This window comes from Ursus arctos, unplaced genomic scaffold (genome assembly GCF_023065955.2).
Source record: "Ursus arctos isolate Adak ecotype North America unplaced genomic scaffold, UrsArc2.0 scaffold_30, whole genome shotgun sequence".
In the NCBI taxonomy this organism is placed as follows: Eukaryota; Metazoa; Chordata; class Mammalia; order Carnivora; family Ursidae; genus Ursus; species Ursus arctos.
The window spans coordinates 16556332-16577671 of NW_026622986.1; the positions used below are offsets into that span (position 1 = coordinate 16556332).

General features: G+C 43.7%; 1 protein-coding gene across 1 annotated transcript in view; it reads left to right on the plus strand.

Annotated features, from left to right (window-relative positions):
- PIP4K2A (phosphatidylinositol-5-phosphate 4-kinase type 2 alpha) overlaps positions 1 to 21340 on the plus strand; it is a 173851-nt gene that overhangs the window by 99488 nt on the left and 53023 nt on the right. The window contains exons 2-3 of the mRNA XM_026478945.4: positions 6398 to 6495; positions 7809 to 7905. Coding sequence (XP_026334730.2) covers positions 6398 to 6495; positions 7809 to 7905 — 195 coding nt within the window. The remainder of the gene's footprint in view (positions 1 to 6397; positions 6496 to 7808; positions 7906 to 21340) is intronic.

Genomic DNA, 21340 nt, shown 5'->3' on the forward strand with positions numbered 1-21340 from the left:
ACTCTTGTTTCCACAAGATACAGAAAAACCGATTGGTCATCCAGTTTCGTTCTCACGGTGCTTGTCACAAAACTTGGTTTTTAGTTCTGATTCTCTTGTTTTCAAACTTGGATATTCCAGTGCTGGTATAGATATATATTTTTTAATTTTTCACAGATATACTGAGAGTGATTTAAGATACTTGGGTAAAATGAATAGGAGAGAATATATGATTTTAAATTAGCCTCGCATTTTTGCTAAGTGACAGCTTCATACATTTTTATGGATCATAACATGAAGGAGATTTTAATAATATAGAGTAGACTAAAAGCGATCCCTGATTAAGTTATTGAAATAATTTGAAAGGAACGGAATTGTAATTTGGCCTTGGACAAATGCAGTTGAACCGCAAAATACTTGTAGAGATGATCGGTTTACACAGGTTAAGGATTAAGTGCTGGTTGTAACTAAGCTCGTTTGGGATGAATCTGAAGTGCTTATAGGTTATGATCCATTGCAGCGAATTTTAAGGGATTATTCTGATGATTTTAGTCTATAATTAGATTATATCATTTGCTGTTTTAAACATCTGCTGTTTAGCTCTGGGCTTTCCAAACTCTGCCAGGGTGCCGGAGGGCATTGCAGCACATTTACCAGGAGCGCCAGAGGATATTTTCAAATTTCGAGAGAAATGTGGCGATACTCAGCATCTGTAAGATAGCACGCAAACGACTAGCTTGAGGGAGTTCGCAGTTCAACTTAGATTGTACCGCATTCCTTTCAAGGACATGATATCTTTGGGAAGCTGGGTGCTGAGCAGTTGTGTTTAAAAAAAAAAAAAAAGTGCCACACGAAAATCAAAGTGGATCAGGAAATACCCAGGAAATGCCGGTGGTGGTATCTAATCCGATCGTAAGGTTTGAGAATCTGCAGCGCCCAACATTGTGTGTGTGTGTGTGTGTGTGTGTGTGTGTGTGTGTGTATACATATATATATGTTATAAATAGCCTGATAGTTGGCATATATTTTTTCCATTTTGTCGTTTTTAAAAAATTATTAAAGCACTCAGTTTTAACGTGCTTCAGAAAGCAAAAGCATAAGAAGGAATTCTCCCCCACCTTGGATGATGGCAGCTCCGTCCCCCTAATTGCTCAGGCCAAGGCCTCGAACCTGGTCTTGGCTTCTGTCTTTCTCACACCCCACATCCAGAACTTCAGGAAATCATGTTGGCTCCACTTTCAGTAAATATCCCTTTTCCTACCTACACTGCTGTCATTGCTTCCTGCTTCTATAATTGTGCCCACCCCCACCCCTCCAGTAATCTTTTTAAACCCTAAGTTAAGTGATGTCATCACTCTACCACCCAGAACCTTGCAACAGATCCCATATGGTTTGGAATGAAAGCCAGTCTTTTCAGTGATCTCAACTCTTAAACTAGTTTGTTTCTCTTCTCAGGTTATCTGCTGAATTAAGCATTACTACTTTATATAGGTGATGTTTACTTGTATTTATCCTCGTATTTGCCAATTTATTTGCGAATTCTTTTTGTATCTCAGATACATACCGTTTACTTTCTTTCTGAATTATGTCCTTACAATCTAAATAATATGCTTCTAATCCCAAGTGTACCAGGCACACCCTGCCCCAGGGCCTTTGCATTAGAATGCTAAACCTCTTTTCTCTTCCAAACCTTGACTTACTCCAACCCTCCTGATTTAAAATACTTTGATGACCCTCACCCATGCAGTGATGGGCATTCCCTACCCTTTTATACTGCTCTTTTTATTTTTTTTGTAGTTTTCTAACATAGTAGATAATTTATGTCTAACATAGTAATTTTCTAAGTGTATCTTTTATTTTTTGACTCTTCCCACTCAAGTGTAAGCTTCAGGAGGGCAGACATCTTAATCTGTTTTCAATCACTTATCCCAAGCATCTGGAAGACTATACCCTATATTGAATGAATGATGTTCAAGAAATTGTTTAAAAATCTACATCTGGGGGGCGCCTGGGTGGCACAGCGGTTAAGCGTCTGCCTTTGGCTCAGGGCGTGATCCCGGCGTTATGGGATCGAGCCCCACATCAGGCTCCTCCGCTGGGAGCCTGCTTCTTCCTCTCCCACTCCCCCTGCTTGTGTTCCCTCTCTCGCTGGCTGTCTCTATCTCTGTCAAATAAATAAATAAAATCTTTAAAAAAAAAAAATCTACATCTGGGACACCTGGGTGGCTCAGGCAGTTAAGCGTCTGTCTTCGGCTCAGGTCATGATCCCAGGACCTTGGGATCTAGTCCCACATCAGGCTCCTTGCTCAGCAGGGAGCCTGCTTCTCCCTCTGCCTGCAGTGCCCCTGCTTGTGCTCTCTCCCTCCCTCTCTCTTTCTCTCTGACAAATAAATAAAAAGTCTTAAAAAATAAAAAAAAATAAAAATCTACATCTTTCTTAATTTTCTGGCTGTTTGAACTATCCAGAAGGCATATTCAGCTCTTCTTCTGTAATAATGGGTTGCCTATTTTCCTTGAGGTCCTAAGGGTTTTCTGTATACTTCCAGGCTAATTAGGTAGTTAAAATATGAATCCTGTCTTCCTGACTAATTGAACCTTTTATCATTATGTACAGACCTTCTTTATTCTTAATAATGCTTTTGTCTTAAAGTTATTAGTTTGTCATGTTAGTAAAGGTCAACTAGCTTCCCAATAATTTTGGGGACTGTTTAATATGTTTTTTCTGTTCCTTTCCACCTTTTTGAGTTATGTTTTAGCTCATATAGCTTGCATATAGCTCATAGTTTTTAATTCATCTTGACAGTCTGTTTTTAACTGCTAGCCTGTGTATGCTTATTGGGATTATGTGTATATCCAGATGAATTTCTACCATTTACTTTCTCTTTGTCCCATTTTTGGCAGTGTTTATGTTTTCTTCTTTGCTCTCTTTTTTAAAATAAGGAGTTTTATTTGTTTTCTTATTCTGTTTTTCCCCTTCTACTGGTTTGGAAGTTAGATACTCTGGTTCTGTTCTTTTAATGTTTGTCTTTTAAATGTTATCATAATACTTAAGTTATATCTTACCCTCCTGAATAATACAAGGGCACCGTAACTTTGTCTGCTTCCCAGCTTACATGCTGTTGTCATTCAGTGTTTATTTCTGTACATGTTCATCCCATGAATTAAGCATTACTACTTTATATAGGTGATGTTTACTTGTATTTATCCTCGTATTTGCCAATTTATTTGCGAATTCTTTTTGTATCTCAGATACATACCGTTTACTTTCTTTCTGAATTATGTCCTTACAATCTAAATAATATGCTTCTAAAACTTATCCGTTTCCTTAGTGAGGTCCTTTGTTGCTAAGTTCTCAGTTTTGTTTCTATGAAAAAGCCTTTAATTTGCTCTCATTTTTGGGGAGGTAGTTTTAGTGGGTCTATCCCACATATGTTTGTTTGGTACCATAAAGCAGTGAATTTTGACGCTGCGTTTCCGGAGAGAGCATCAGATCCTAAGGGTTAGGGGCTCTGTCCCACAGACTGCCCTCCCTTCAGACGCCAACTACAAGCCCCGGCTGTCACCTGTGCTTCTCACCTACTGGCTCTAACTCAGAGGTTCCACGACCTCCTCCTCGGGTTTGATGAATTTGCTAGAGCGGCTCACAGAACTCAGAGAAAACCTTTATGCCCATTTACCACTTTCCTGTAGTGGATATTATAAGAGATGCGGATGAACAGCCAGGTGAAGAGGGACATAGGCCGAGGCCCAAAAGGGTCCCGAGCACAGAAGCTTCTGTCCCCATGTGCCTGGGGTGTGCCATCCCCCTGGCACGTGGATGTGTTCACCAGCCCAGAAGCTCACCACTTCTTGTTCAAGAGTTTTTATGGAACTTACTCTCTAGCAACCTCCTTCCCCTTCCGTGAGGTCAGTGAGCAGGGCTGACCGTGCCAAAGCTGTACTTAATGGTCATTCTGGTGACAGCCCCGCCCTGAGTCACCTCATTACCATAAATTCAGGGGTGCTCATAAAGGGCACCTTATGACAGGAAGATATTCCTGTCACTCTGGAAATTCCAAGGCTTTTAGATTCCTGCCAGGAACCCAGATAGTAGACCAGAAATATATTATACCACAGTACACAGGTCATGTGGGCAGTCGTTTTTCACTTGGAAGATACACCGCTGTCTTTGGGCTGCCAGTTTTGCTGCTGAGAAGTTAGCTGTCGGTCTGGTTGTCATTCCTTCTTTGCGTTCTGTCTTTTCCCTCTGGCCACTTTTCTTCTCTTTGACTTTGGTATCTTCGGTTTAACTACAGTGTATCTAGGTGTGGATTTCTTCTTAGACTATTTTTGTGTATATTGCATGTTATGTATCTATAGATTGATAACCTCCATCAGTGGTGGGAAATTCTCAGCCATTTATTTTGAATATTGTCTTTTCCCCATACTCTGTTCCCTTCCTCTAACATTTCATGTAATCTCACTCCAAACCCCCTGTCGTAAACATTCTTCTTCTCCTTTTTTTTTTTCTTCCTTAATCATTCTTTATATATTACATTTTCGTTCTTTGTTTATTCTGGGTAACTTCCTCAGATCTCCCCTCCAGTTATCCAGTTTGTTGCCGAAGCCCTACATGAGGGGCTCGCTCTTCTAGTTTCTGTTCACCAATTATAGTTTTCATTTTGTAAAAGTTTTATTGGATTCTCTTTCAACCTGACTGGTCATTTGGAAGGTCTCATAGTTTACTCATTGTTGCCGGTCCATCTTTTACTTCTTCATACCTTTTACGCACGGTTTTTGTTTTCTTTTCTGTATCTGATCATTCTAATAGCTGAAGTCATGAAAATAATTTCTTTTTCTGCTGAATCCCGCTCTCATTATCTTTGTGCACTCGTGTTTGGTTGCACTGAGTCTGTGAGACTCCTGGAGGCCTGCCGGGGGGTGCTTTTCCCCGGACACCATTTGCACTTACTTCCACCAGCTGTTGGGCCTCCTTTTACTTCCTTCGAGGGTCCTCGTTTAAGGTTTGAAGTGTTTGGTTGAGCTCCGCAGCTTTCCTTTGACCCACCTAACTGTCGGAATTGGTATTTATCTTCAGAGAAACAGCTCTATCCATGCTTGCTTGTCATCGCATTCCCCGTGGGTTAGACTCTTTTTAGGAGAAGGAAGGCATCTTGAAGATTCTCTCTACATTCTCTGAACCCAGCAATGTGTTAACTACTCTGCTTTATCAAAGAACTCATTTTTTTCCTTTGTCTTCCTTTGTTCTGTTTTGTTTTTATAACTGAGAACCCTTCTGAGAATCTTCAATTTACTGGAAGTATAAATCTCTAAAGTGGTTTTTATTTAGTAGCAACAAGGGAGGTATAGCTTGGGAGCCAAGATAGAAAAAATAATTAACCAAGAGAAACTTCAGCCTTTTCAAAGTCATATGTCAAAAGCTGTTCCTGCCATTCACTGGAACTCAGATAGAACTTGGTCCAACCCTTTGTTTTCTTCTTCTTCTTCCTCCTCTTTTTTTTTTTTTAAGATTTTATTTATTTAATTATTTATTTTAGAAAGAGAGTATGAGCCGGGAAGGGCAGAGGGAGAGAGAGAAACCTGAGCAGGCCCCATGCCCAGCGCAGAGCCCAGCGTGGGGCTCTGCCTCACGACCCCTGAGATCATGACTGGAGCCGAAACCAAGAGTCAGACGCTCATCCGACAGAGCCACCCGGGCGCCCGGGTCCAACCCTTTGTTTTCTGTAACCACATCTTTACTTCTAGTCTTGACCCCTTTCAAACCCATCTCCCTCTTACTCAGTCCCAGGGCTGTAATACTCCGTCCCCTCCTTCACGAAGGCTGCTCTCTTGGTAAATTCATGCCTTGCCCCAAAACTTATTTTTAAACGTAGTTCCTGTAAGAAAGATACAGATTACATGAATGACAGTGTGGCTTTTTGAGTACCCAGACGTTCAAAGAAATGGTCACATTCGTTAATTCAACAAATATTTATGTCAGAAGTTTAAAAGCCCTCTTTCTCAGATAGCATTTTCTTTACAGGGAGTAGTTGTCCCGGACGTGTGGTCAAAGGAGCTCTGGGCTGAGGCGCTGGAGGGGCAGCGGGAAGATAAATGAGAGAAGCAGGGACAGCTGGCCATGAGGGTTCACCCTCCAGGATTCCTCCCTTGCCACTGGCCCCCGGAGGCCCCTGCAAGCCCAGCAGCGGGGACCCAGATGAGCAGTGGGAGTTGGAGCTAGACGTGAGGTGGAGGCAGTGGCAAGGCCTGAAGGGGGAGCGAGGAGGGCAACGAGAGAGACGGATTGGGATAGGAGCAGGAGGAAGGTGGGCGGGAGGTTCTTGTGTCTACTGGGTTTTCTTCCTGAGCTCCGTGTTCAAGTCAAGCACATTCCACGTAGATAGTAATGACCTGTGCCATTTGTTTTGTATTTTTCTAGATCAATGAACTGAGCCATGTTCAAATCCCTGTTATGTTGATGCCAGATGACTTCAAAGCCTATTCAAAGATAAAGGTGGACAATCACCTTTTTAACAAGTAAGTACAAGTACGGCCTTTTACAGGACTGACATGGCTGCCAGGAGCATGATTTTTGTGAATTTCTATAATCACATTATTTTTCAATGGGTGGGAGTAAAGTTTTGCTGATGAAGTTAATCCTGTGATAAACATAACCATCTGTCATTTTCAGAAAAGCAACAGCAGGCCCTCTTGGGTAATATCCTTTTGCCATATGGCATATTGTTCTCTATGAATATCTTATATGTTAAAAGTGATATTCTCATTACAATTTAAATGTTTGAAGCTGTAAATTGCTTGGAATTTTTAGCAGCTATGGACCTCAGCTATCTTACACAAAACTCTAATAATGCCCACTTCACAAACAGGAAGGACTCCTTCATAGAACAAGAAAGAATTAAGGTATATTTTTATAAAACCTAATTGGATGCCACGTTGGGCCTTGAGACTATTTCTCCTTCGTTTGCATGTCATTTTAGATGTCATATGGAGCACGTAATGTATTAGCTGTCCACTGAGAGCAGGGGGTACGAGGAAGTGTAAGAAACGGCCCTGCCCACAGGGGGCTCACCGGCAGGTGGTTGGAACCTGACACATATACAAATTACTATAATTTGGTGTACAAAGTACGACAGTAGAGGTGTGTGTGTGTGTGTGTGTGTACACACATGTACACAAAGGAGGAAGCAATTCTGAGTGAGTGGGATGAGCCTCCAAGAATTCCCTCCCACATGAGGGAATTACGATCTCTTTTAATGTGATCATTGTTCTGATGGGAAGCAGATGCGTTAATTCTCTTACTACTGTTTAGAGGTTGACCTTTTGGAGGGACTTTTCCTCTGTGAATTTAGAATGTGGTACTTATATATAGCGTCAAATAGGTTGTTCAAGGACTGAGAGATAGTGTTGTTTTGCAAGCTTTAATCAGCAAGTCCCAGAGGAGAGGAGTGTGGGGAGCACGTCTGTGACTCGCTCTGCTGCCCGTCCCCAGCCTCCCAAGTTCTTTGCTGTCCCTTCACTGTTTCCCTCCTTGTGGCCCCTTCTCTTTCCACTTCTTCGTCCTTGGGGAAGCGGCTGTAAGGACTGGTCGGGATTAGAATGGTCATCTAGTCCCAGGGCCCGTGGGTGGTGCGAGGAGATGAATGGGACCGGTCTGTCCCTGTGTCCCCTGGATTTACTGTGGGTCGTAGTCGATCCTATGAAGCCCAGCCATGCCTTCTGGGGATGGGCAACTGCAGGCACTTGGCTACACGTGGACCTAGATGGTGGCAGATTCAGGTCTGGTTAACATTTTGTACATCTAAATTTGTTCCACATTGTGACTGTTTCAGAGAAAACATGCCGAGCCACTTCAAGTTTAAGGAATATTGCCCGATGGTTTTCCGTAACCTGAGGGAGAGGTTTGGCATCGACGATCAGGATTTCCAGGTGAGTTGCTTTTGTAACCTTTGCTTCAAATGGGATTTGCTCTGTAAAACAGGACTTGCATTTTTTTTCATTACAAGTAATTATATAATAGTAACTTTCATTTTATATAAGAATGTTTCAGTGTGTTTTCTGAAGTCAAGGGCTCTTTTATTTAGGAGACTCTATACAGAATGATTTTAGCAGTCGGCAGGAAAAGATTATTGTTTGGGAAGGGAACACACGCGAGAGTTCTAGGTGACACTCTGATTTTGCAGCAAGTGTCCTGCCAGCAGAGCCTCCTTTGATTTCTGCTGTCAGACGTGTCAGCAGCCTGTGCTAGTGCGTATGTGTGTCTTGAATTCACATTTCCTGTATTTGCAGCGGCCACGTAGCAATCGTAGAAATTTTATTTTTGTTCTGATTGATCTGCTGCTTTTCAAATTGGCCGAACCTGACCCTTGCTCGCAGCATTTTGTCAGAGGCCACGCCTTGTGCGCTACGACGTGTCATGGTCTAGTGACCTCAGAGCTCTTGTCACCAGCAGGAGCCTGCCAGTCCTGGGAATGGCTTGGGGAGCACTGTCATCTGCTCTTGGTTCCCATAAAAATGTGCACCATTGCTTTTCTTCCTATATATGCCTCGTTCTCAAATTTGACTTTTCCAGTTGAGATCCTGGTGCTGCCATAAGTGCTAATCCATGGTCGTTTCTCCTGAGAAAGGACCTGGCATCAGTTAGCCAGTCAGATTGGTAAAAACCAAGGATTTTTTAAAAAGATTTTATTTATTTATTTGAGAGAGAGAGAACATGAGTGGGGAGGAGGGACAGAGGGAGAGGGAGAAGCAGACTTCCAGCTGAGCAGGGAGCCCAAGGGAGGGGCTCGATTCCAGGACCCCGGGGGATCATGACCTGAGCCTAAGGCAGATGCTTAACCGACTGAGCCACCCAGGCGCCCCCACAAGGATTTTTTTAGAAGGGGAAAATCTGAGTTAAGAGATGCAAGGGCTACTTTCTAGTCTTTTAGGACAGTCTATTCATTTTACTGTGAAAGCACTGAGCGTTTTAAATCCCTTCACATCTAGTAAACACTTTCTTTCATTTGCCCCAAATCAGAGATCCTAATTTATCCTGCATTAAGTGCCATATTGCCACCCTGAGTGGCCTTACAAGTTAAACACTGACATAGCTTACCCTGTATTTTCTCTTAAAGAATAGGGTCCCTAAGGCAAATTGAGCTTAGTTGAGTACACTTCCTTAAAGATTGTGGGCCTCTCCACCCTGCCCTGCCCCATTATTGAGTTTTCAAGAATTTCTCGCATGCTCACTCAGGCTTACAAGAAGCTTCCAAGCTGCCAGGTTTTGAATAAGCAATGCTAGCGAGGCTGCCGGTGACATTCTCTCCTCTGTGGACCAGGGCTGAGTTTTCCACAGAGGTGGGTTCTGAGCAGAGGCTCGGGTGCACCCCAGAGAGAGCTGGAGAGAAGTGGAACAGAGTCGAGTGGGCGCTCGGTTTGCTTTTAAAAAAACTGGTGGAGCCAGCGCTCAGATTTGGGCCCCATGTGTAAGAGAAAGAATTTCAGTCAAACTTAGACTTGGAATTTACTGCTAAAAAAATAAGTCACTTTTTATTTATTTAAAAAGATTTTATTTATTTATTTATTTGAGAGTGAGAGAGAGAGTGAGCAAGCACAAGAGCAGGGGGAGGGAGGGGCGCCTGGGTGGCACAGCGGTTCAGCGTCTGCCTTCGGCTCAGGGCGTGATCCCGGCGTTCTGGGATCGAGCCCCACATCAGGCTCCTCCGCTATGAGCCTGCTTCTTCCTCTGCCACTCCCCCTGCTTGTGTTCCCTCTCTTGCTGGCTGTCTCTATCTCTGTCGAATAAATAAATTTTAAAAAATCTTTAAAAAAAAAACAAAAGAGCAGGGGAAGGGAGAAGCAGACTCCCCACTGAGCAGGGAGCCCAACGACATGGGGCTCGATCCCAGGACCCCAGGATCACAACCTCAGCTGAAGGCAGATGCTTAACCGACTGAGCCACCCGGGCACCCCAATAAGTCACTTTTAAAGAATAAATTTTGGAATAGTAAAAAAGGTTTGTATAAAAGAAAAAAAGGAATGACTCTACGTTAAGAACTGCTTAATACATTTAAAGAGGCCCTATGAAAATAAACAGTACTTTAAAGGAGTGAATAGCTGACAGCTTTGATGTCCTAAGAAAATCTCCTCTGCCTGATTGCCCTGTTAAACTCATGTGTGTTCCTCCCTCTGTCCCTCTCCTTTTTTTTTTTTTTTTTTTAAATCAGCTACACTGGCATTTCACAGAAACTGGCTTTTGAGAGCCTATAGTACAGAATATTGTTAGGTTCCTCAATTCATTACCAAAATGAAGTTCTTAAATGTCTTCCCAGAATTAGCCCTGTTAAGTGAGATCTGAAATGGACCCTTTCCAGCCTGAAATCTGTACTGCAACAGATGAAAGTAGTTTCTAGAATTTCCCAAAATGACCAGTTTAGTTGCGGAAATACCAAGATATGAGCCAGTTTTCCTTCACCTTTCTTCCCCCCTAAAAACAAAACCATGTAACTTGATATTTCAGTAAGTGCAAATTGCTGACTACAAGCTTCAAAGGCAAATCAGGCAAGTAGAGGATGATTCACGTAACTAACTGGCAAGTCTCTGAAGGTCTTAGCAGGAGAGATCAGTATAGAGAGCCGGTGTGAGTATAATTAATCATTTGAACACCGCTCCTTTCCTCAGCTACGCCCAGTGCTTTTGGCATTTAAATTGCTGCTTTCTCTTTGGCAACTGTATTTCTATTAAAAAAAAAAAAAAGAAAAAGAAAAGGTGGGTGTTTAGTAACTTTAGTAAACCAGAGATATATGCTGGTTTCCTTCCCCAGTCCCATGTTCCTTTCCCAAGATCTCTACTTTTAAGAAAATTTTCCGTAGGGGTAGACCTCGGAGTTGAAACTGAAGACGAGATCATAAATGTGGGGCTCCACTCCCCACTTTGTTGGCTACTTGGTTTGGAAAAATGGAGGAAGTGTGCCAGCTCCGGCTCTGAGTTTGTACCTTGAGGGCCACTGGGCATTACTGGGATGGAGGTGGAGGTGCTGTGGTCCTGGGAAGGTCCTGGGAAGCCCAGCAGTGAGCATAGGTCAGGACTAGAGGGACTGTTATCCCAGCTGCTGGGCACATCAACTCACCACTGCCCAGACATTGCACTGATCACACATAACGTGTGATCGGTTGACATATGTAGTACCAGATTAAATACTCTTTCTCAATCTGATTTCAAAAGTGAGATTAGACAATGGCACCACATTGCTAGAAGGGACCAGGCCTCACACTGCTTTGCTTTGCCTTGATGTGTTTGTTTTTCTGAAGTGCCTGCTTATTGGACGAGTGGCTTTAAATCAATGTGGCGATAAGGAGCTCGGCTGTCTGGTTCATTTAGTATTCAGACCTTCACATTGAATCGAAGGGATAAATGCTGTCGACCTGCCTTGTGTGTGTGAATGCCTTTTTGCTGCACCTGAAAAAAGTCAGTATTGATGAATCTGATAAAAGTAGAACATGGTAATCAGCCTACCTAATTGACCTCTATCCGCAAACTCCAAATTCTTGAAAAGAATTGAAGAGCATTCCTACCATAAACCTTTGTATCTTTTCCCCTGGTTTTGGTTTCTGGAATGTCCTTTAAAAATAAAACTTCTTTTTCTTGCTGTTAAAGACAAATTCAAACAGAGGTTCTAGAATATTCATCATTAATAAGAGTATCACTTAACATACACACACACAAACACACACACACACACACACACACACACACACACACGCCTCTTTGTAGGTATGTCCAATGCTTCCAGATTCAGAACTTTCTCCACTTTATTAGTGTGTCTTAAAATTACTTCATTGGTTTGTAAGAGGCTCGGTGTTGAATTATGTTCTTCTGATCGTTGTTGGGCCAACGTGACTCTGCATTACCATATTTTAAGATGAGGCATCTTTGAAGATGAGTGCACCCATGGAAGTCTCCACTATTCCTGATACTGTTTCTGCCTCTGCTGCCCACACCCCCCCCCCAAAGCTCCGGTCCCCCTTCGGTGGAGGATTTTATGCACGATTACCACCTGGTGTGTGTTATTTGTACCTATTGCATTTCAGCTCTGTGCAAGACATTATAGGGGTGCAGAAGGGAAGAGAGGGCAAAGGAGCTCCCTTTTGTTAGTGTGTTTGTTTGTTTAACTCTTCTGTATCAGATTCTGTAGAGTTGCTAATGAGATTTACAAAAACCCAGACATCTTGATTTTTACTCTTCTCCAAGCAAATCTGCATCCCTCTTTCCAGTCTCTCAGACTATCAGAACCTCTTACAACAGGCCTAGGAAGTCAAAAGGAGACTTCACTTAAAGTTTCTGAGCTGTGGGAGAGGATTGCCCACCAGAAACCAAAAAGTTCTGCAGGATGGAGATGATGCAGTTAAGCCTCAACCCACCACATAATTGAAACTGAGTCCTCTTGTTCTCCGTGGAGGATAATACCAGGTTTACTTTTCCCCTACCGCGTCTCCTGAATTAGAATCCCTCATTATTTGCATTTGATGCGTCGTCTTCTTTGTATTTGTAATGGAGAATTCTAATTTTAAAATAATTAATTTTAAAAGCTAACGTTTTAAACTTTTGATGTTGTAGTTTCAAGTTTAAAAATAAAATGTGAAAGTGTTAAGACCTTGAGAGGATACGGAACTTTGGGGGAGAAAACCTGCCAGTGTCTGTAGAATACAGAGCCTATCGCTGTGTTTTCAAATGTAGATTTTCCCAAAAACCATTTAAACTGTCGAAGGGCAGGGACTGAGTCTCATGTGTCTAAGGGTACAGGCCCAGAGTTTAGCATCAGCCTGGCTCTGGGCAGCCACTTAGGAAATATCTGTGGCAGAAGAGGAGGGAGGGCTGGGGGGGGTAAACCAAGGGAAGTGAACCTTCTGGGCCAAAACATGGCGGCGCAAGAGCTCAGGAAATGCAAAGCAACTCGATGGTGGTGGGAGTGTGGAGATAAAGATGGGAAACCGGCCTGCAGACTTCCCTCAGATTCTTCAGCCCCAGAACAGCCCTGTGGATTTTGCACAGGGGAATGATGTGATGACATGTGGATTTTCTAAAGATAACTGAGGTGGTTACGTACAGAATGCATAAAAGAGATAACACAGCGAGGAGGCTATGAGCTATCCTAGCGAGTCTGAAGAGGCATACAGCAAGGCCCTCAGCATTGACAGGGTCAAGCAGAGAGTAGCTACCCAAGGTGTGGGGAAGAGAAACCTGACAGGAGTGCAGGTGTTGGAGCCTGAGAGGCTGGGAGAGGAGAGGGAAAGCTTGGGAAAGGGTGAGGAGAGAGCGGAAGATGCAGTTGAGTGTTTAGCCTTTTGAACGTAGAGGTGATCTTGCTCGTCATGTGGTGGGCTGCCTGGATGGTGCCCAGGGTCAGGGGCACTGGCCCGACCTGGGAGGGATTGGCTTGTGGGTGCTTATCTCTTGACAGACCTACTTGTACTGTCACCATCTGGCATTTGCTTGTTCCTTGAACCGTATGAGCTCTTTCTTTCCTCTGTGACTGCTGTGTCTCTTGAGCCTGCTCATTCACAGCTTCTCCTCACACCTGTTGGCCTCACCAGCGAGCCTCCGTGGGCCTCACAGTGCGTATCGGACAGAAACTCCTCCTGGGCCGAAAACCAAAGGTGCTCTTCTCACATTGGACAATCTCCTGACAGACTTTTGGGGAAACTCTCTCACAACCTATCAACGTCATCAGGTTTTTTTCTTGTGCTTTTTCTGCTCCTTCTTGTGAGTTGAACCAATGACTGTCCCCATCGCAGACTGTCCCCACCTGAGAACTCAGGCTTCCTATTTGCCTTTGTTTCCCCCACACTGAACCCACTTTGGGTTATGACCCGTGATTTCCAGCCAAGAGCTGACAGTCGTCCCTGCCACAAGGCGCTCCTATCCAGGTTAGATGTTGTGTTTGCTTTTTGTGATCCCCAGGCACAGGTCTCTGGCATTTTAATGTCAGTCAGGGACCAACCTGAGATTTTTAAAGGAGATCTCGTGGTGCTCTGTGAAGTTCCTGCAACTCTGCTGATCATCACCATTCGTTTTTTTATTTTTTAAAGATTTTATCTATTTATGTGACAGAGAGAGAGATAGCCAGCGAGAGAGGGAACACAAGCAGGGGGAGTGGGAGAGGAAGAAGCAGGCTCATAGCGGAGGAGCCTGATGTGGGGCTCGATCCCGGGACCCCGGGATCATGCCCTGAGCTGAAGGCAGACTACTGAGCCACCCAGGCACCCCATCACCATTCATTTTTGTGTTCTTCTTTTCTCAGCTGTTTCATTATTGATAAGTGTTAAATTGCAGTGTGTCTTGCTCCCCTTCTTAATGAAAGCCACACTACGCCTGGGATCACAGCTCAGACTTCCTTTGAAATTCCCGAAGAGCTTAACATACAGCTTTGAACACAGTGGGCATTTAATAAATCCTTGATGATGATGTTCAAGTTAGCATGTTGGTCTTTACCTCTCCGACGGGGTCAGAGGACCATCTGTGCTCTCACAGATATGTCAAATGCAAACCCAGAAAGCAGCCTTGGCCGGGCGGTTGCTCCTGGCTCCTGGCCTTGTGATTTGAGGCATGTAATCGTAATCCTGAGTTGTCAGCAGGGAGCGATCGGCTTCCAGGTTTCAAGTCCATGAAACAGGTGGCATGGGTTAGGTAAAAGAACATCTCCTGGGAGCAAGGAGGCTGGTCAGAGTGTTGGATCTTCAGCGACTGACGCTGTGGCTGTCTCTAGTCGCTTATTCCTGGTGGGTCTCAGTTTCCTCATCTGTGAAACGAGGGAAAAGGACGTGATGTTCGCTGAGGCCCTCCTAGCTGTCAACTCTCTGAATCTGTTATTAAGTCATCTCGGGTAGGTGACAGTCGCCGAGGTTCTCGTATACAATATCGACATGTTCCCTTTGCACGGTGGTGGCTTTTATACGCTGGAGTATGGAGGAATTGGTTGTAGGTGGCCTTTCTGTTGATGAAAAATGAAAACTTTTCATACGTGATTTTTAACAGGACTACAAACCCGTATCAAAGTGCAAAATATCCAAAAACACATAAGACTGAGAATTCAGTATTCAGAATGCTTGGATATTTAAAAATGCACAGGGGACCGTAATGGTTACTAAATCGTGACATTTTCAGGAGAGGCATAGAAGATCGGTGGCAAGAATGAGCTAATGAAATTGACCTTTACATTTCCTCCACCCTCTGGAGGCCCCACTAATCCCGGACCTCCCACTGCGGAAATAAACATCTTCAGTGTAGACTTTCAGAGGAGCGGGGAGGAAGGATGGCACCGTTAATCCCTTTCTTAAGGGAAATGACAATAAATTCCCAATTAGAAGCGTTAAGAAGGCCACTGAAGAGTGAGCTTCATCTCTCATTATCTTCCTTTATTTCCTGCCGAGGGCAGACGTGACACCAGAGCTTCAAACACGGCTGTTGAGTTTGGGGACAGCCATGTATTTGGCTATGCAGAATGGAAATGGTAAAAAGAAGTTCACTTACCACGAGGCAAGAGAGGCAAGCAAAAAATGACTAAATTGTCATACTGTTACCTGTCTTCCACTTAATAGCTCTGCCCTAGACCTTCCGTTTTGGTCAGAGAGTTCATTTTTTCCCCAACTCCCCAGCAAGCCTAGGAGCATGCTAAGAAGCAGCATTTGCTGGCCATAATGTGTCCACTGCACTGGACCGAGCAGAGCATGCCTACAATGTCCCTTCACTCGCCCAGAGACGCCCAGGGTCTACAGCTAGCACAGCTGGTCGCCTTAGGGACTTTCAAGAAGAAAGTTTGGTCCTGTCACGGATGCCTGTGTACTGTAGGAGTGTGTTTATACGAAATGTCCAGAAGGCAAATCTGTAAGGCAGCGGATAATGGTTTCCTGCTTGGAGAGTGGGCGTCGGAATGGGGGTGACTGCTAATGGGTACAGGTTTCTTTTTGAGGTGATGAAAATGTTCTAAAACTCATTGTGGTGATGGTTAACTTTGTATATATACTAAAAACCATTGAACTGCACCCTTTAAAGAGGTGAATTGTATGGTATGTGAGTTATAACTCAGTAAAGCTTATTAAGGAAGAAGAATGCGGTTGAAGCTTACTTTTTATTCAATATATGATTTTAATTTTCCTCCACCATTGATTTTGGCTGCCTTTTTCTTGATTGGGTGTTATGATATCAGTATTCCCATTTAGAACAAGTGAATTTGAGGAATTACATAGTTTATAATATGAAATGAATGAACGGCCAATGAATACAGCGTGTATCGTTCAGTTCGTTTACATTTGTGATTAGATTTTCCCCCTAAACTAAGAGCAAATCATTGTGCATTTCCTACGTCTCTACAAACTAACAGCAGTAACTGTTACTGAGTATAATTAGTAGAGCAAGAAGGAAACCTAGAGACGTTAAGTCCAACTTTCTTTGCAGATAGTCAGGTAACAGAGTGAGGGCTGGAGGAGGGGAGTTGGGAGGCCTCCATGCCCTTGCCTTCTAAGTCACTCTGTTTCTGCCCTACATGCTGAGACCTGGGTCCTGTGAGAAAATTTTGTGGGCAGTGGCGGTAATAAGACACTGTATCAATGTCTCTTGATCCATATTTTAAATGTTGAGTTGAGTCTTTTAGGGCTCTGCATTGAATGGGATTGTGGATGTCACCGTAACTCAGCGGGTTACACAGATGACTTTCCAGACCATTGGTCCAAGGTTGCTTTTCCAAACCTCCACCCCTCTCCTCAAGCCCTCATCTTTAGCCGGCAACCGCTCACCCTCCCTTAGCCTTGCTTCTCCCTCGAGGTCACAGAGGCCTGCACATGGAGCTCCCCTGACTTTCCCTCCCCTGTGCCTTCAAATTCATGGGCATCTCCAGTCAGTCTACTTTCCTCCCCTTCCCCTCCTCCTCCTCAGGAAGGAGTCACCCACCTCTCCCGACCGCCTTCCCCTGTTCTGTTTCTTTAGAGACTTGTCCTACCCCCTTTCCCCTTTGATGGACGTAAGCCGGAGGCCAAGGACAGAAGGAAGACCTTGTGGGTTGGCAATTTTTGACTTGAAAGTTCTTTATAAAATGTTTTAAATTCTTTTTTTTTTAAGATTTTATTATTTTATTTGACAGACAGCAAGAGAGGGAACAAAAGCAAGGGGGAGTGGGAGAGGAAGAAGCAGGCTCCCAGCAGAGCAGGGAGCCCAATGTGGGGCTCGATCCCATAACGCCGGGATCACGCCCCGAGCCAAAGGCAGACGCTTAACGACTGAGCCACCCAGGCGCCCCAAAATTCTTTTGTAAAAATCTAAGTGGTTGTTAAGGAGGACTGTAAGGAAATAACCTGCAAAGGTAAATGGACTGTGTGTGGCTCTCGATTCTCAGTGGGTACAAACGAGAGGCTTGGCTGGGGTGGGGACCAGAGGAATCAAGAGCAAATTGGGAGAAGCTTGTTCTGTAAGTCCATCTTCATTTTTAACTTCTCAACCTGCAGAATCATCTATCAGTATTGATCTGCACTTCTAAATATCTTCCAAGTTGAAATTCGCTCTTTGTAATAACAGCTACTATTTATTGAGTACTACTCTATTCCCAGCACTGTTCTAAAACTTTATATTCCTCTGATTTAACTCCCAAACTTTTGACTACTATTATTATTACCCTCATCATTATTTCTGTGGATAGGGAAACTGAGGCAAAAAGAGCTTAAATTAACATGCCCAAATTCACAGTCTTGGTTTTTAAAGTTCCCTTGTCCGATGTCATGTTATAACGTCCCCCAGCTTCACCATCATCCCTGTTTGGAACTTGAAAGGTCATCAGGCATCTGCTTATGTCAATGCGAACCTGAGAAAATATGAGTAAACTAAATAAAAGTATGAACAAACTAAACAGAGATGGTTTTGATGTTCAGAACATTCTGATGAGTGTGTACTTAGTGGGTTTGTGAGTGTGTTCTCTTCTGATGGCTTCTAGACTTGGGAAGATGTATGAGGACGTTTCAGAAGGCCCGTGGGACGCTCCACACATTGAATGCCCTAGATCGCCTTTACATTGTGTTGTGACTTTGACCCCAAATATCCAGAGAGCACATTGTTTTGCATGTTCACGCTTTTGAACTGAGAGGTTCGGAATCCCAGATTTTGAATTTTTAAAATGGCACCTTATTTCAGAATATATGGCTTTGTCCATGACAAAGAATCTGTTTCCTTCCTTCCTTCCTTCCTTCCTTCCTTCCTTCCTTCCTTCCTTTTTATTTTTTTAGGAATCTGTTTTCTAATGAGGGAATGTGAGTAGAGCTCCACCCTCGAGGTAGATGTCATTGGGTAATTTTACCTGGCAGCTTTCTCAATACACACAGACAGGTAGGTAATGGTGAACATTCCTGAGAGTAAATGTTTTACTTTGGAAATGGGAATTACCTTGAAGATGACTAAACCAGCCCTATAAGCCGTGCTTTCTAGGCCTTCGGTTAGATCAGATTTTCATCTTAGACTTGGTCTTTTAAATCAGATGGTTAAGAGGAGACAGAATTTTTTTTTTAAAAAAATGGTGTCTTCAGGGTCGCCTGGGTGGCACAGCGGTTAAGCGTCTGCCTTCCGCTCAGGGAGTGATCCCGGCGTTCTGGGATCGAGTCCCACATCGGGCTCCTCCGCTATGAGCCTGCTTCTTCCTCTCCCACTCCCCCTGCTTGTGTTCCCTCTCTCGCTGGCTGTCTCTATCTCTGTCAAATAAATAAATAAAATCTTAAAAAAAAATGGTGTCTTCAGCTGGACCTTCTTTCTTCCATGTAAATCTTTTTTTTTAATATTTTTTTTATTATATTATGTTAGTCACCATACAGTACATCCCTGGTTTTTGATGTAAAGTTCGATGATTCATTAGTTGCGTATAACACCCAGTGCACCATGCAATACGTGCCCTCTTTACTACCCATCACCAGTCTATCCCATTCCCCACCCCCCTCCCCTCTGAAGCCCGCAGTTTGTTTCTCAGAGTCCATAGTCTCTCATGCAGTAATCAGAAGGGGGAATGAACCATATAAATCTTGTCCAAACTTGCAGATTTTTGTCTTAACTTCTTTTTCTGTTTCTTTCTTTTCTTTCTTCCTTTCTTGCCAGTTTAGCATTGTGGAGAGTGACCTAGCATTTCATATTCCCAGAGTAAAGGATTACTTCTTTCAGCCTTGGCATTCTTTGCCAAGGAAATCCTTACAGTTTTAAGCAGGGAAAAACCGGGGATAGGATAGTCTTTAAAGACAGAAGCCAGTCACCAAAGAGAATGAAAACCTCCAGCAATTCTCAGAACATGTGAACTAATTAAAACTGACACTAATTAAAACTTACTGTGCCACATGGTGAGAAATGTGAAGAATTCAGGACACCTGGGTGGCTCAGTCAGTTAACGTCTGCCTTTGGCTTAGGTCATGATCCCAGGGTTCTGAGATCGAGTCCCTCATTGGGCTCCTTGCTCAGCAGGGAGCCTTCTCCCTCTGCCTGCTGCTCCCCTGCTTGTGATCTTTCTCTCTCTGACAAGTTAATAAATAAAATCTTTAAAAAAAAAGGGGGGGGGGAAATGTGAAGAATTCTTAGGAGTGACACCGTCATCCTCGTGCACAGGACTGTCAGAAGTACGAAGCTCTAGGCAGGTTTCTGCTCCGTCTGTGCCACAGGAATTGTCTGACTCGAAGCCCGGGGCTCACCCACACACACTTTCCCTGTCCTGAAGCCTTGTTGCACAAACATGCATCAATCAGTCTCAGCTCTGGCCTTGAGAGAAGACAGCTCCTATACTCCTACCCGCCTCACGTCAAGTAATGAACAGCCCTAGAATGAGTCAGGATGGATTTGTACACATGTTAATGAAAGTGTAAATTAAGGACTCTGGGCTGCATTAGCATTGAGGCCGTTACGATGATTAATTTTTACTTGGTGAGACTGAAAACATAAAGACAGTTTTGGTTTTGTGCCAGTTTGCTCATGCTCTAAATTGTGATTAGAAGGTGTTTGTCGCCACAGAAGACTGTATCAATAGTCCCATTGCTAATGCCCACCGGACTCTTGAGCCTGGGAGGGAGGCAGCAATGGCGGGAGGGGTGGAGGCCGACTGTTCTGGGTGAGGCCCCTGCAAGGCCCTCCCCGTACATCGTCCCACTCAGATGTTCAAGCACTAAGGCAAGCAAGTCATTTCCATCCCTGGGATTCTGTTTTCTTACCTGTAAATTGAATGGTTTGGAATAATCTCCAAGGTTGCTTTCAACTGTCATGCTCTTTGATTATGAGCATTATTTACACATAGAGGGACCCTCTGGGGGCTCCCAAAAGTCCCTCCCAAGCTCTGCTTCTCTGCCTTCCTCCTCTTGACCTCCCAAACTCGCCGACTGTCCTGTATGATATCGTGGTTCATTTTTCCTTTGTGACAGAACAAAGCACACTGAGAGAATTTCAATATTCAGTTTTGCTACATAGCAGACTGAATGGAGGCCACTCACTGATTCCTTTCAATACATGGCCTCAACTTCCTTCTCTCAGCTTGTTTTCTCGCTCTTGCCAAAATTGTCCTGAGAATATCTGGAATCTATGAAGTGTTCTTTTCATGCTGTCCTAAGAACTATTGCCATCTTCTTTTTCATCGTGGCCCAGATATGTTAAACCATCATTATGCCTCTGCTGAGGTAGTGGTCATACCTTTCTGACCGAACTGTTGTTGGGCAGCTTACCGACCCACCTCTGAGGTGAATCTACAGGTCCTGGAGCTGTGCGCCGTGCCTTCGAGTAAACACGTTCTTAGCGTTATAAAAGGTCTGTGGTAGAGCTCTCATTCAGCTCACCCTCTCCCCTGCTTTATTCTCCCTCACTTTATAGACACAGAAACTGAGGCTCAAAGAGGCTAAATGACATATCCAAGGGCTGGAGAGTGGCAGAACATGGACCCTGCTGTTACACAGTACCGCCTACACACACACACACACACACACACACACACACACACTTCTACCTTATTTCAAAGACCACAGAAAGTCTATGATAATGATGTTAAGTAATGGGAGAAGTTTAGTCTTTGAAAATTGCCCTTTTTGGTTTCCTCAGAGGAAGCTTTAGGCAGGAGCCTGCGTATTGCTTAATTCCATTGTATTCTACAGTTTGGTTATCTTCGAGTGGGAAAATGCACCTGGCCTTGCCTATCTCAGAGGACTGTTGTGAAAATAAAGACAAAATAAGGAGTTGGATTTTTCCAGGCCTTAGAGTCATTCCAAGGATTGTTCATGTTGTGTAAAATAGCGTTTACTCTTCTGATTTTCTGTTTATCTAAGGCTTTCAATAAATTTGATTCATATTTTTTATGTTTGTAGTGATAAAGATACTTTCTTAATTTTCACAA